At 40.4% G+C, this 16,258-nt stretch overlaps 1 protein-coding gene across 2 annotated transcripts in view; it reads left to right on the top strand.

Moving 5' to 3' along the window:
• MYO19 (myosin XIX) overlaps positions 1-16,043 on the top strand; it is a 108,171-nt gene extending 92,128 nt beyond the window's left edge. Inside the window, exons 20-25 of one of the 2 annotated variants that reach the window (XM_040337881.1) lie at positions 1,958-2,106; positions 8,224-8,353; positions 8,545-8,630; positions 10,947-11,282; positions 15,111-15,278; positions 15,802-16,043. In XM_040337881.1, coding sequence (XP_040193815.1) covers positions 1,958-2,106; positions 8,224-8,353; positions 8,545-8,630; positions 10,947-11,282; positions 15,111-15,230 — 821 coding nt within the window. In that variant the 3' untranslated portion in view covers positions 15,231-15,278; positions 15,802-16,043. Of the gene's footprint in view, positions 1-1,957; positions 2,107-8,223; positions 8,354-8,544; positions 8,631-10,946; positions 11,283-15,110; positions 15,279-15,801 lie in introns of those variants that run through there. The other variant, XM_040337882.1, reaches the window with a different exon arrangement.
• Positions 16,044-16,258: the final 215 nt, after the last annotated feature.

Below are 16,258 nucleotides of genomic sequence, written 5' to 3'. Positions count from 1 at the left end.
TATTGACAATGTTACATTGTAAATGTATGTTGCTCAACACATTAAAGGGGTTGTAAAGGTTCGTCTTTTATTTTCTAAATGGGTTCCTTTAAGCTAGTGCATTGTTACATAGGGCCAGATTCACGTAGAATCGCGGCGGCGTAACGTATCCTAGATACGTTACACCGCCGCAATTTTTCATCGCAAGTGCCTGATTCACGTAGCACTTGCGATGAAAACTACTAACTTTGCGACGGGAAACTAGACTAGCGGCGACGTAGCGAGCGCGAAAAACCGTTGTGGATCCGCCGTAACTCCTAATTTGCATACCCGACGCTGGTTTACGACGCGAACTCCCCCCAGCGGCGGCCGCAGTACTGCATCCTAAGATCCGACAGTGTAAAACAATTACACCTGTCGGATCTTAGGGATATCTATGCGTAACTGATTCTATGAATCAGTCGCATAGATAGAAACAGAGATACGACGGCGTATCAGGAGATACGCCGTTGTATCTCATTTGTGAATCTGGCCCATAGTTACATAGTTAGTCAGGTTGAAAAAAGACACAAGTCCATCCAGTTCAACCACAAAAAATAAACAAACAAAATAAAAAACACAGTACAATCCCATACACCCAACTCCATACCCACAGTTGATACAGAGGAAGGCAAAAAAAGAACACTTACCTTTTCCTTTGATTTCCCTTCTAAATTTTTTTTTCTTTGTTTGAATTTCTCACTTCCTGTTTCTCCTCAGTAAGCTTTCCACCATCATCCGAGCGGTGGAAAGTCATTTAGAACAGCTTACTGAGGAGAAACAGGAAGTGAGAAATTCAGACAAAGAAAAAAAAACATTTAGAAGGGAAATTGAAGGAAAAGGTAAGTGAACCAACAATGCACTAGCTTAAAGGAACCTATTTAGAAAATAAAAGACGAACCTTTACAACCCCTTTAAATACACTATACTATTTACATTATGAATGATTTGCTGTATAGAGTACAAGCACTTATTGGTTTATACAGTATAATAATGTTGTTAAGACTAGTTTTTGTACAATAGCCCAAATAAATCAGGCCATTCAAAAAAATTAGGCTTTGGAATGCGCAAATGATTGCCCTCCAGATGAGCAGCCTGTATTTTTGGGTTGCAAACTTGCTGAGTACCTTTTGTACTGAGAGAAATGTGGTGCATGCCATTGCTAACCTCTTTCTGAAAACACTAGCTTTCCGTCTGCCTCAGTTTTCAGTACGTTCTGAAGTGTCAAAGGAGATAGAGCACCAAAAAGATTAATTGGTCAAGTGGAAGCAATCGTATTTATCAAAATGAAGGGTTAGTCCTTTTTTTCAGGGCTAAAATGTGAATGCGGATGGACAATTTTACATGTTATCCCTGAAAAAGTAGGATTCTGTAACCGCTGAAATGTTTTGGATATGAAGTTTTAATAAATGTGATTTGATTGCACTTTACCAACTCATTGATTTACCTTTTTGGCAATCCACTTCCTTTGACGCTTCAAAATTAACCCAAGGTCACCTAAACATGGCAGAGGGCAGCCATGGTGTAGGAGCAGCCTATTTGCCACAGTGATGTCTCAACGTGTAATGAAAAATTCTGATCCAACACCTATTCCTACAAAACTCTTCAGTAGTTTTCAAAACCTTGACTTGGAACAGGTCTACGGGTCAGAAAAAATCTGAATGAAACTGGTACTTCTAATCTGCATACTTGTTCTAAGTAACTGATTTAGAATGTACTTGGCCATTGGCTCAGCATGACAGCCAGGAAACTAGCCTTTCTTTAACAAGAGAAGTAAGCAATGACAATCTCTCTAATTTCTCAATATAGGTTTTCTCCCTGTTTTATTTAAAATAGGTAAATGCTTTACAAATGAAACCATTTACGTATGTCCCACCAGAAACTGAAAAGTAAGCACATAAATAAGATATAGTACTTAGATGGTCTCTGCTTCTTTTAGGTCCCGATTTAGAGGAGGGGAGCAACGAATTGCAAATTAATTCACAAAAGATCCTGGAAGCTGCCTTGCCAAAATTATATGTAGACACTACATCAGCCAACACACTAGCCCACTGTGGTACCACAAAAGTGTTCCTGACACATACAGTGGTAAGAAACTTTTTTTTTACACTTTGGTGTACATTTATTAAACTGAGATGTTTCCTGCCTTTATATATCGTGGCCCTTTACAATGTATAAAACTTTCAGAAAAGAGTCGGTTTATTAAAATCTTCTTCTTCTTCTTCTTCTTTCTTTCTTTCTTTCTTTCTTTCTTTCTTTCTTGTGTGTGTGTCTTCTCTGTATGTGTGTGTATATGTATGTATGTATGTGTGTGTGTGTGTGTATATATATATATATATATGTGTGTGTGTGTGTGTGTATATACAGGGATAAAATTGTGGAGAAGTTTAAAGCAGGGTTAGGTTATTTATCATTTCCCTTCAACTTCACAATTATGTGCCTCTTTGTGTTGGCCTATTGCATAAAATACCAATAAAAGACATTTATATTTTTGGTTGTAACATGACAAAATGTGGAAAATTTCAAGGGTGTGTGTGTGTGTATATGTATATATAATCATATAATCTCCCAGAGGCTGGCAAGCGGTGGCAGGGGAAGCAGGTGCATAATCCCCCTTGTTCCTTCTCATTTCCCGCTTCTCTCCGTGCTATCACCAGCTCAAAGAGGGAGTTAAATTACGCAAACAGTGAGGTGGTTAGTTCGTACCTTATTAAACTGGCCGTTTGTATAGGAACCACTGGCAGCTTCTCACTGAGCTAAGAATTGGAGAACATCATCTCCACTCCGCATCGCAGCTTATTAAACCGCTGCACAGTGGAAATAAGCTGTGATAGTTACTATCGTAGTCAGTGCTGGGACAAGGCCAGTTGGTGCCCAGGGCGAGGATGGTAAACTGCGCTCCCCCCGTTTTTAAGAAAGAATCAATGTAGTTTTAAAACAATACAAATTCAGTTTATAGTCTAAAAAATAAAAACCGCACAGGTGATCAAATACCACCAAAAGAAAGCTCTATTTGTGGGGAAAAAAAAGGATGTCAATTGTTTTTGGGTATAGCGTCACATGACCGTGCAATTGTCAGTTAAAGCAGTGCGGCAAAAAGACCGGATCATTAAAGGGGTAAAACCTTCTGGAGCTGAAGTGGTTAACACATACAAAGAAAAACCCTCTCTTACTAATAATAACTGGTGTGATGTGGGAAACCCAGCGATTCCTGTGCGGGTTTCTGCATTGCACCTAAATTGCCAGCAGTTCACACAGTTCACACTGACATATGCGAACTGCTGCAGGATTCAATGTGAAGTTAAGGACCCCCCCAGATTGGTTTGCATATCGTAGTGTGTACTGTGAAATGGTACAGAAATTGGATGGCAGGGGCGGTGAACACCCATGCCAACTGATTCCAGTGCGGACCAAAAAAAAGGGTCCTGAACCATTTTGGTTCAAATGTGATGCAAATTCAACCATACAAACTGTATGGCTGAATTTGCATCACAAAGACATTGTATGTGATCTTCACAGCAATGCGGTGCGAATCACATGTGATGACTATTAAGGATGAGCTCCAGCGTGTTCGCATAGTACATGTGCAGAGTCCGCCAGGAAGTCTGCACGGCACTGCGCTAATCACAGCCAGGGAGACATTGTCCCGATGTTCGGCTGCAGAGATCGGGAAATGTCTCCCTGGCTGTGATTAGCGCAGCGCCGTGCAGACTTCCTGGCGGACTCTGCACGTGTACTATGCGAACACGCGGAGCTCATCCTAATGTCTATCATTGCAATAGTGTGAACCCAGCCTAAAACAGGTAGAGAAGAGGTGACATAATGTCTCCTAAGCACCTGCAATAAGGCACATTACACTTTACTTGCCCCACCCCTTAGAAGAGTCCTGTGAATTTGTGTGTTTGGGAAAAGGGGAACTAGGTCTGACTAGTGAACTATAAGCCTGTTTACTGCCAACCTCTTACTGAGAATGCTAGTCAGTTGGTGTTATACTGACCCACCATCTTTAATACATTCTGACCTAAAGCATGTATTTCAGGAAAGTCTGCCAAAATTCAAACACCTCAATCTGTATACCTCCACTGAATCAGAACAATGCAGTCAGCATAAAAACCAAGCAACTAGCATTTTCTGATAAAAAACAGCAATGCCAACCTCCCCGTTTCATGTTGGGTTTCCTTTAACCTGACTTCTGTTACTTGAATTAGTAAAAAAGGAGAAATATTTGTTGAGATGAAGAATCTCTCCATGAAGTGTATTTCCTTACACATAACACATAACTGTCAGACCCCCCTCCATGCATTTCCCCCCCCCCCCCCCCTCCATCCTTCCACAATACATGCTATCAGTGTTTTTGAAGCATGTTCTCCTCTGCTACAATACCATCCCCCACATAATATTCAGCTCTGGGACGTTGAAGCTCTTTTCTCCCTCTTTTCAGTAACAGCAATAGAGGGCAGTGGCTCAGCTCAGGTCCTCCATGCTGCTGTCCACTTCTAGGAATGCTGCCATTCGGTTCTCTGCAGCTTTGTCCCTCCATAGGACACATAGGCTGACTGCAGAGGTGACCAGGAGGAGCCTAACATGCAGAGAGGGGATGGGGGCAGTGATTGCACAGACATGTTTTTTTTCCTCTTGTCATTGGCAAAATGCTGCATTTCTCTGCTCTTAGGAAACAAACTGAAAGACATCATACCCTCACTCTGCAGCGCTCTATACACAGAAGGAGATGTTCTTCTCCGTGGCTGTCCTCCTCTCTTCCGCCCACAGGTTGCTATTGGAGGGAAGAGAGAGCAGTCTCCTCCCATTAGCAGCTATCGAGATTCCTGCTCTGCCTGATGACACCACTGTCACTTCTGTAAGTGAGGCAGCTTCAGATCAGCGTGGCTCCAGTGCGCCCCTTCATGTAATACTCCGCCCAGGGCACCCGTCCCTTCTGCCCACCCCTTGTACCGGCCCTGATCGTAGTTTATCTCTGCTTAATTAACACTGTTTGTGTACAATATTTTTATTCTATTTAATATATTTACTTGCAGTCAGGTCGGGAAGATGCCAGTACAGTGGTGCTAGGTTTTTTCTTGTCATTAAAAGCCAACACTTCCCTTAAGCCCCATACACACGGGCCAAATTCCAGGCGACATTTGGCCTGTGTGTATAGTAGCCGGTCCGACAAAAGCTGTCCATTGGCTGGCTCCCGATCAGAGCTCTGAGCCAATGGTTGTTAGTATGTTGATTAGTACAGCGGCTTCAACCAGAGCTATCAGGTTTTTTTTTTTCGATCAACCCACTGGGTTGGACAGAAAAAAAACTCAGTGTGTACCTTGCTTAAGTAGGCATGTTGGTTTCCCCCATCTCTCTGGGACTCCAGCACTATGATAAATCAATTGTTCCCAATTCTGCCTAACCACAATTGCCAATAAAAACCAAATGATCCCTGTGCTTCTTTGATGGAGGGTTGAAAAGCAGACAGATAATTGGCAAAACACCTCTCTTAATGCTTGTGTGATATGCCAGAGGTATGGAATATTGCAGTACATAGAATTTTTTCAGAGCAGACACTAGAGGCCAATTGGTAATTCAGCCCACCAGTGTTTTTTTTTACCTTACTAGAGGCCTAAGACTTTGGCCTCATGCACAATGGGCTTTTTTTTGCCAGTAAATACACCTCTGTTGGCCTGTGTCCATGCATAGATGTTTATAGGCGTATTAGAAGTGTAGGATTTACAGGCAGAAAAAAAACCATCACAAGCGCGTTCAAGAGAGGAGCTTTTGAACAGGAAAAAAACATGAAACCTGCATAAACGCTAGACCTGTTTAAGTGCGTTTGCATATTATTGCAATCTGAAGCCTTAAACGAATAGAATGCATTAACGTACGAACATGCATAAATGCGCGTTCGGTATGCGGCTTATACCATGTTTTTTATTCAAACACAGAGCAATCACTCCGTGTACATGAGGCCTTCGAAAGATCCTGCAATACCAATTTGCAGCTTTAAGAGTCATGGTCATACCTTTTCTCAGCTTAACCTACTGTATAAAAGTTTTTCTTCTCTAGGAAAGGTTATGTATATGACCCTAGTGTTTCTAACCTCACCATGTAACATCCAAATTGTCTTTTACCTCTTGGACAGGTTGTGTGTATGGCCCTAGTTGTCGTAACCTCACAATGTAATATTTTAAGTGTCTTTCATCTCTAGGAAAGGCCAGGTATATGTTCCCAGTTTTAGCAGAACAGTTATGTTGTTGTGATTACTAGTGGGGGCAAGTTTGTCAGAAATTGGCTTGATCTGTCATAAATATATATAATTTGAGTGTCCTCTGTACCATTCTCTTGATTTTAGTTTTGAAGATTTCAGGAGGTAATGAGAATGATCATATAATTTCCTAAAGCTCAATAACAATAATGCACTAATATAAGCAGTTATGGCTGGACTTTTATGACAGGGTCAATCCTGCTGAATGCTTAATCAGCTACAGTGCATTACCTATTGCTAATCAAACCCCACTTCTAGCTCCCAGTAGGGTTCAATTGGCAAGCAAAACACATTTACTGATAGTTACATCTGATCATCTATAAACAAAGCTTAAAAAATTAGTCCATCGAATCTGCCTGAGACAGCAGGGTCTGTAAAATATCAGAAAATGTTTTCCTTATTTTGGTATCTTCCCATGAATATACAGTTGTGCTCATAAGTTTACATACTCTGACAGAATTTATGATTTCTTGGCCATTTTTCAGAGAATATGAATGATAACACTCGTGGTTAGTGTTTGGCTGAAGCCATTTATTATCAACCAACTGTGTTTACTTCTTTTTAAATCATGATGGCAATAGAAACTATCCAAATGACCTTGATCAAAAGTTTACACACCCCAGTTCTTAAATACCGTTAATTGCCCCCTTTAACATCAATGACAGCTTGAAGTCTTTTGTGGTATTTGTGGATGAGGCTCTTTATCTTCTCAGATGGTAAATCTGTGCATTCTGGCCATTGGCAAAAAGCCTCTAGTTCCTGTAAATTCTTGGGCTGTCTTGCATGAACTACACGTTTTGAGATCTCCCCAGAGTGGCTCAATGATATTGAGCTCAGGAGACTGAGATGGCCACTCCAGAACCTTCACTTTATTCTGCTGTAGCCAATGACAGGTCGACTTGGCCTTGTGTTTTGGATCATTGTCATGTTGGAATGTCCAAGTATGTCCCATGAGCAGCTTCCTGGCTGATGAATGCAAATGTTCCTCCAGTATTTTTTGATAATATACTGCATTCATCTTGCCAACAATTTTGACCAAATTTCTTATGCCTTTTGTAGCTCACACATCCCAAAACATCAGCGATCCACCTCCGTACCTTTCATCATAGGCCTTGTTGACTCTCCAAATGTAGCGTTCATGGTTGTGGCCAAAAGGCTAAATTTCGGTCTCATCACTCCAAAATTACTTTGTGCCAGAAGGTTTAAGGCTGGTCTCTTAGTTGGTCTACCTGACCGTGGTTTGGTTTCAACAGAACCCCTCATTTTCCACTTCTTGATTAGATTTTGAACACTGCTGATGGGAATTCTCAATTTCATTGATATCTTTTTATATCCCTTTCCTGTTCTATACAGTTCAACTACCCTTTCCCGCAGATCCTTTGACAATTCTTTTGCTTTCCCCATGACTCAGAATCCAAAAACGTCAGTGCAGCACTGGATGAAGTCAGAAGTCCAGAAGCTTGTTGACCTTTTATATACACACACATTAATTACAAGCAAACAGATCACCGGTGAGGATGGTTACCTTTAATAGCCATTCAAACCCCTTTGTGTCAATTTGTATGCATGTTATCAGGCCAAAATCACCAGGGTATGTAACCTTTTGGGTAGTTTCTGTTGCCATTATGATTTAAACACAGTTGATTGATAATAAATTGCTTCAGCCAAACACTAACCATGAGTACAAGAAAAGTTTTTGTGTTATTCATATTCTCTGAAAAATGGCCAAGAAATCATAAATTCTGCCAGGGTCAACTTATAAACACAACTGTATACCACTGATTCACATATTGAATGTTACATATCCCATAGAGATGGGTTCTATGGTGCTAGGTCTGTAAATCATGCCTCATTATACTAGTCACCTTTTAGCTTCTCACTTTTAAATGATTCTGTCATACGCAGGCCTTGGTTTGCATGTTATGATAATTTATTTTAATATTTAATAGATCGACATACTTGAAAAGCAAAGGGAGCTAGCTTTCTCCCAGAGAGCATTCTGTATTCAGTGCTGCTGGAGAAGATACAGACAGAGGAAGCTGGCCAGGCAAAGGCAGGCGGCTACAGCTATTCAAGCAGGTAGTATGATGGGTTAATCTGTATTTTGTTGTCTCTATACACTGATTGCTCAGAGCGGCCTGGGTTTTTTACTGACCGAATTTGCTTAGTTACATGGTACTGACATATATAATCAGAATTTATGTGACAGTTTCTCTGCGCAGTCGGCTCCACTGCATGCACATTTACTTGTTTATTTCATTGTTTTCTAGTTGCCAGGGGGTGGCTTACAAGGAAGCATATTGAAAGAATGCAAAGGGCTTCAGCTGTCATTAAGAGGGCATGGAAGAAATGGAAGGTAACAATGGATTTAGAAATGCACATCTTAGCGCTGCATTAATACTAGGTATTGGCATTTATTAAAGAAATCTGTGAAATATTTAGGCTGCCATTGCTAGTTGCCTGGCTATCATACTGACCTGGAACATGTATGGAGATCTGAAGTTCTGCATTCACCAGTCAGCAACTAAGAAATAAGTGAAGCTATTGGAGTAGTATGCATGCTAGGTAACTAACCATTAGGAGGACAACTATGGCAGCCTGCATTGTCTCACAAAACAGATTTCCACTAAAGGGAATGGTTTTAGATTATTATGGAAAATATGTTTTATCTCTGATGTCTAAATATATATATTTTTATAGGTATATACAATATTTATTTTACAAATAAACATTGAAAGCCAAAACTTGTTATGGAGTATAGAAATTGAGATCCTCTGTCAATTTGTGTTGTCATTTCTGAGACTATGTTTCACTTTCTTTTCAAGTGATGAGTGTTCGGTTAGAGAAGGTAAATGTCTATGGGCATAGGATGATTATTGATGACTGATTATTTTAAAGCAGTCTGAGAAGGTGTAAGTAATGATGCACTCAGAGGTAAATATTATGTGCGATTTACACTTCTCTTATGCCCTGTACACACGATCGGTCCATCCGATGAGAACGGTCTGATGGACTGTTTTCATTTGTTAACCGATGAAGCTGACTGATGGTCAGTCGTGCCTACACACCATCGGTTAAAAAAACGATCGTGTCAGAACGCGGTGACGTAAAACACAACGACATGCTGAAAAAAATAAAGTTCAATGCTTCCAAGCATGCGTCGACTTGATTCTGCGCATGCGTGGATTTTTAACTGATGGACGTGCCTACAAACGATCGTTTTTTTTCTATCGGTTAGGTATCCATCGGTTAAATTTAAAACAAGATTGCTTTTTTTTTAACCTATGGATAAATAACCGATGGGGCCCACACAGGATCGGTTTGGTCCGATGAAAATCTTGCAACATTCCTTTTAAGAAAGATGTTTAGAAAATTTGACTCAAATATACACCTTTTCTAAGCTACATCATCTCTTATTAGCTTTATACCTAATTATTATAGTAATGTCCCATTAAAGCAATTATAATGGGAGAAGGTTTTTTTATCTTAACGCATCTCTATGCATTAAGATAAAAAAAATCTTCTGTGTGCAGCAGCCCCCCTCAACACCCTGAGTGATTGATAGCAGTGGAAGCCAAAGAGCAGCGGCTCGACTCGGGTCCCCCCATAGCAAGATGCTTGCTGTGGGGACACAGCAGGAGGGAGGGGCCAGGAGTGCTGGGACCTGAGAAGGGGAGGATCTGGGCTGCTCTGCAAAATCACTACACATAGCAGGTAAGTATAACATGTTGTTTTTAAACAAAAAAATCAAGACTTGAATATCACTTATTGTGATTTTTTTTTTTTTTACCAAAAATAAGTAGAAGAATACATATTGGCCTAAGCTGATGAATACATTTTTTTTTTTTATGTATTTTTTTTTGTTTATTTGTATTATAGCAGAAAGTAAAAAAAAAAATATATATATATATATATATATATATATATATATATATATATATATTATTCATTTTTTTTTATTTTAAATCAGGTGTCTTTTTTTTTTTGTTTATAGCGCCAAAAAAAACCCCCGCAGAGGTGATCAAAAGAAAGCTCCATTTGTGTGAAAAAAAGGACGTCAATTTTGTTTGGGTACAACGTTGCACGACTGCACAATTGTCAGTTAAAGTAACTCAGTGCTGTATCGCAAAAAATGGCCTGGTCCTTAATCCTTCCGGGGCTGAAGTGGTTAAAGTAGAGCTATAGGCAAAACTTTTCTTTTTTTTTTTTCTTTTTGAATAGAGCAAGGGAGTGTTATATGAATCATGTCAGTTTTTTTTTTTATTATTGCCATTTCCTTTCACTTCCTGTTCCATAACCAATCAGAAAGTGAGAGAAAATCTCTGCAAATTAAGGGAATTCCTTTGGGGACCCTTTGGTCACCAGAACTAGGGTCCCCATTGGAAGATTTCCCCTCCTTTTCTGGGGACAACCCAATTTGGAATTTTCTTCTACTTTCGCTTTCAATGATAATGGTATACAGGACAACTAGAGAGGGTGAATCTCCTTAACCGGGACACAGACAGCAATAAAAGCTGAAAAACATTCTAATCTCTCTGCACTCTATCCAAAACTTAAAAAATAAAAATAAAGTTTTAACTTTAGTTATACTTTAAGATGTAAGGGCTCATTTATCCATAACTGTGTTTATGCGTTTGTTATGACATTTAAAGATTTCTTGTATTTTCTTTAGGAAAAACTGGAAGCCTTAGCGGCGGTTGAGCTGGATGATATTTCAGACATGGAAAACTCAGCATTATTATCGGGGTCTCCAGCTAAAGTTCTCAATACCTCAATAAAAAATTCCATGCAAGACAGTCCATTGATCACAAACAAAGTGTTTCAATCCTGGAATCTTGGTTTTGTGTTGTCTCTTGCTCCACCAATCAGGAAGACAATGATAGCTGATGGGTTTCACAAGCATCGGAATCTCCTGGCATGCTTAAATGTGCTTAACAAATGTAAGGGTTACAAGGTAGAATTAAATCAATCAGAACACGGCATAGCATCCATTCAAGCATTACCTCAGGTAAAAATGTTATACACTTTATTCAATTTTATGTTTTTTTTAAGTGTTTCATACTAAAAGGTGGTTTCTACTTAAATGAAAAGTGTGCCCCCACTTAAGAATGCTTTTAGGTATTAACATAGAGTAGTCTCTTGGCCATTGCCTTTCTAAATAATCTTGGCATCAAATGTAATTGGGTCATAGGAAACCTGTACAAAGAGAATTAGGGAGGTTTTCATTCTTGTCCTGTGAAAATTGGTTATAGACCTGGAAAGCTCATGTAGCAAAAGCAGTAGTAAACTCCGGCATTTAAATAAATAAAATAAAAAATCTCCTGCAAGGCAATGGCATAATGCGCTAATGTTCATCACATACTAGCACGTGCTAAAAAAACTTGCCATAGAATGAAGCCCTACAGTGGTGCACTGTCAGCGTTGACAGGGCTTCCATCTTTACCCGATCTTCCATTGGAGGGCTCTGGCAGCTTAAATGGCCGAGTTGCAATGACATCACTCCCGTGTATGCACGCGGGAGTCACTGCGATGGCACAGCACTCTGAAGGAACAGCATGGGTATGCTGTTTCTCATGGGCCAGTGACATCACCTGCTGCCAAAAGAGTGAATGCCTCCTAAATGGTGCAAGAATCTTTAAACTTTAGCAAGGATACCATTTACTGACTGTATTTCAAGTATTCACAATAGCTTCTTTATCATAAGAAAACCCCCAGGACTAGACTGTTAGTATAGAGAAAAGTCTCTATAAGCAATATGTCCATAGAGCACACAGCTGCTCCAAATAGAGCTACATAAATGACAGTAGAATACGTGCTATTCGGCAGGACCCATTTAGACTGTAGGCTGTGCTAGGTAGTTTGCTTTTATTCTGTATTAGCCATCAGAGAATTCTCTTTTATTCTACACTGAAACTAGATTGTTCCTATGACCGCCCAATAACCAGCATTCTCAGAAGGAGAACTTGGCAATGGCAGCCTTCCTGTTTCACTTATGAGCGGTTCCCTTTAAGGCAGTGATGGCAAACCTTTTTGAGCCAGAGTGCCCAAACAGCAACACAAACCAACCTTTTTATTTCAAAGTGCCAACACAGAATTAAACCCACCAGCGGCTCTGTACAGAGGATGGGACTAATTATCCCTCTGAATGAACCCCTAGAACCAAAAACAGAATGCAGGGATCAGGAGTGCCTTGCACACAGAATGCAGGGATCAGGAGTGAGTCGTGCAACATACCTATCTGACCATTTACACATACCTACCTGACACATACGGTACTTCCTGCACTACACACACACACACACACACACACACACATTACAATGGCACATATGATTGACACATTAAGAGATTAGTTACTTAAAGGGTAAGGTATGCTGCACTAATATATATCACCAATCTCTTATCTTTTTTTTTTATTTATTTTTTTGTTCTTTTTATTGAACATTTTTCACTGTGAAGGTACAAAACGGGGCCTTTGGGGCATACCCCAGCCAATTGGTGCACATAGCCATGTGCATAACAGTGTACAACTCACCGTGCATCCATTAACTAAACATAGTGAACTAACAACAAAGACAAAAAAAGGAAAACAAAACAACCACAAAATTTGGTACCCAGGTTTCGCATGGTAGGATGATGGCAGGAGATATCTGTTCCTACAGGACTACTTCTCCCTCTCTTCTGTCTGAGCTGGACTTTACGAGAGACAGTTAGGATTAAGTGTGAACACATGACCTCTGGGCTAACACCACCACTCTAGGGCATGGACCTCAGCACTCAACAGGGCCAGGTAAGTATGGAGGGTATCTAACCAGGGAGATCCCCAATTGGCTGATTATCCGTCGTAGACTCAGAGTCCGTCCACAGGTGCCAAAATTTTTCCTATTTTTGGGGGCATCCTCGGGACAAATATGTTGCTTTTATAGAGGGGTATCATTGTATTGATTAACTTTTTCCATAAGGACAGGGTAGGGGGGACAGCTGACTTCCATTTTAGTACTATAGCTTTCCTCATGTAAAATAATAGGATACCTATTAGAGTGCGGATTGCTTCAGCTAATGCCAATCTCTTATCTCTTAATGTGTCAATCATATAAAACATGTTCCAGTGTTAAATCCCCCTGATTAGTCTTGTGACCCTGTGACGTAACGCGGAGGGGAGGGGCAGATTGGTTTGACAAGACACTTTGCATTCCCTAGGAGAGGTAAGAATTTGTTGCAGTACCGTGGATTTTACATTGCTACATGCTGTACAAAGTTGGTGCACTGGAGCACCTGATAAATGTGAGTTGAATGCAAATATTTTAAACGTTACTGGTTTTAAACATTATAAGCACTGCAATGGCAGAGGAATACTGACAGGATGGGAAGGAGGAAAGCACGATTTGTTAGTCCAGGGTGACTAAAAGGCTGTTTTTGAACAAACTTAGTTGTGAGGTCACACTTCATGAGGTGAGCGCATATCTAATGGTGAGCACTGTGGTGAATTAATATAAAGGCACGCTTGAGGATTTGTAAAGATTCAGCAAGTCTCATCTTTATTTGATATATACTGTATTGGCGCAGCATATCCTTTAAGTATAAGTATTGCATATTTATATTGTGTGTTCCTTGCTGCCCGCTCAAGACGGTTAAATAATTATATTACCCTAGTTACTCGCAAGATTTCATCTGATTTTATGAATAGTGCAGTTCTAATGCAGCCAATTCAAGTCCATGCACTTGCTGCTGACTAGCACTTTGCACATAGCACTTTGGGCCAGATCCACAGCCAGCCGCCGTAACTTATCTTTTCCCATTTAAGTTACACTGCCGGAAAATTTCGACCTAAGTGCCCGATCCACAAAGCACTTACCTAGAAATTTTCGGGTGTGTAACTTAAATTCCACCGGCGCAAGGCGTTCCTATTCAAATGGGGACGAGTCCCATTTAAATTAGGCGCGCTCCCGCGCCGGACGTACTGCGCATGCTCGTGACGTCATTTTCCCGACGTGCATAGCGCGAAATTACGTTACGCCAAGCTTCGTGAATCGCGCCGGGTCAAAAAAGTTGCGTCGGGAAAAAAAACGAGTTGCGGCGGGAAAAAAATAAATTAAAAAAAAAAAAAGACAGCGTCGCTGGAAAGAAGGGTCTGCTTTTACATGGTGTACTAACTTTACACTTTGTAAAAGCAGCCCTAATGTTACGATTGCAAACTAAAACTTGCGGAGAAAAAACGAAGCTGAAAAGCTTCGTGGATCTCCGTAAGTGCTAATTTGCATACCCGAAGCGGCATTTCGACGCAAAATGCCCCCAGCGGCGGATGCGGTACTGCATCCTAAGATCCGGCAGTGTAAGTCCCTTACACATGTCGGATCTTGTGTCTATCTCTTGGAAACTGATTCTGTGGATCAGTTCCAAAGATAGAAACAGGAATACGACGGCGTAACAGCAGATCCGCCTGCGTATCTCTTTTGAGGATCTGGCCCTTTGATCCCATGTGTAGTTGCCAGACTGGAGAGTATTCTCAAGCAGCTTAGACCCCCATACACACGAATAGATTTTCTGCAGATTTTTGTCTTCAGATTTACCAAAACTATGTAGTGCAAGGGCCTGCATGATTGCATACAAACTGAAAATCTTAAGGTTTGACCTCATATTATATGGTTTTGGTAAATCTAAAGACAAAAATCTGCAGAAAATCTAATAGTGTGTATGGGACTGTTGTAGAAAATGAGTGCTGATAGTTCCAGTGGTCTGACCATAGACATGTATGGCCAAATATGACGTTGATCCTAACTAACTGAATCTACAGTGTATAGGCATCACTAAACTCTTCTTTCTGTTTCCTCATCAGAGACCCATCAAGTTCCATTGCAAGAGGTCGCCACTACATTTTGCCAATGTATGTCCTGAGGCAATTGACTGCGGTCTAACAGGATTGAATGTGATCTTGCTGGAAAAATTTGACGGATAAAAACTATTTAATATAAGCACAATTTTAATGTTTTTTGTTTTTGTTAAAGCGGGAGTTCACCCATTTCTGAAAAAAAAAAATTTCTTCCCCTAGATTCCTGCTCGTTCGGTCTAGGGGAATCGGCTATTTGTATTAAAATATGAGCCGTACTTACCCGTTTTCGAGCTGCATCTTCTTCCGTCGCTTCCGGGTATGGGTCTTCGGGAGCGGGCGTTCCTTCTTGATTGACATTCTTCCGAGAGGCTTCCGACGGTCGCATCCATCGCGTCACTCGTAGCCGAAAGAAGCCGAACGTCGGTGCGGCTCTATACTGCGCCTGCGCACCGACGTTCGGCTTCTTTCGGAAAATCGTGACGCGATGGATGCGACCGTCGGAAGCCTCTCGGAAGACTGTCAATCAAGAAGGAACGCCCAGTCCCGCAGCCCATACCCGGAAGCGACGGAAGAAGATGCAGCACGAAAACGGGTAAGTACTGCACATATTTTAATACAAATAGCCGATTCCCCTAGAGAAAACGAGCAGGAAGCTAAGGGGAAAAAGTGCCCTCTAAGGGTGAACCCCCGCTTTAAGTGCTTTTTTTTTTTTCCTTGTCATGTTTGTTTTAAAGACTTCTGACACTATTTTTACATCAAATTTAAATATTTTTTTTTGATCAATGTGCAATAATTATTATTGGATAATGTATAGTCAACAGTCCTGTAAGTATTATTTGTCTTTACCCAATTGTGTATATGTGGGTGTTTTGCACTGATCTATCTGTGTTACTTCTGAAATGAGCTGGTCCCAGTGGCACTAAAGCAGGATTGGGTTTAGGATTCTGTTTGCCTCTTATTTGTAACACTACACTTTTGACACTATCTGGCTATATATACTGTATATATATGTATATTGGATATAATGATTATAAATATTTATAATAAATAATAATCATATAAATATTTGTTTTTTATAACATAAATTCTAAACGAGTTGTAGATTTATTTTAGGTTCAGTTGGGTTGGAGTGCTTTCCAGGTCAAAAGTTGTTG

The sequence above is a fragment of the Rana temporaria genome, chromosome 2, assembly GCF_905171775.1.
Source record: "Rana temporaria chromosome 2, aRanTem1.1, whole genome shotgun sequence".
NCBI lineage: Eukaryota > Metazoa > Chordata > Amphibia > Anura > Ranidae > Rana > Rana temporaria.
Note: the sequence above shows the minus strand (reverse complement) of the source record. Positions and strands in the feature narration are given on the sequence as shown.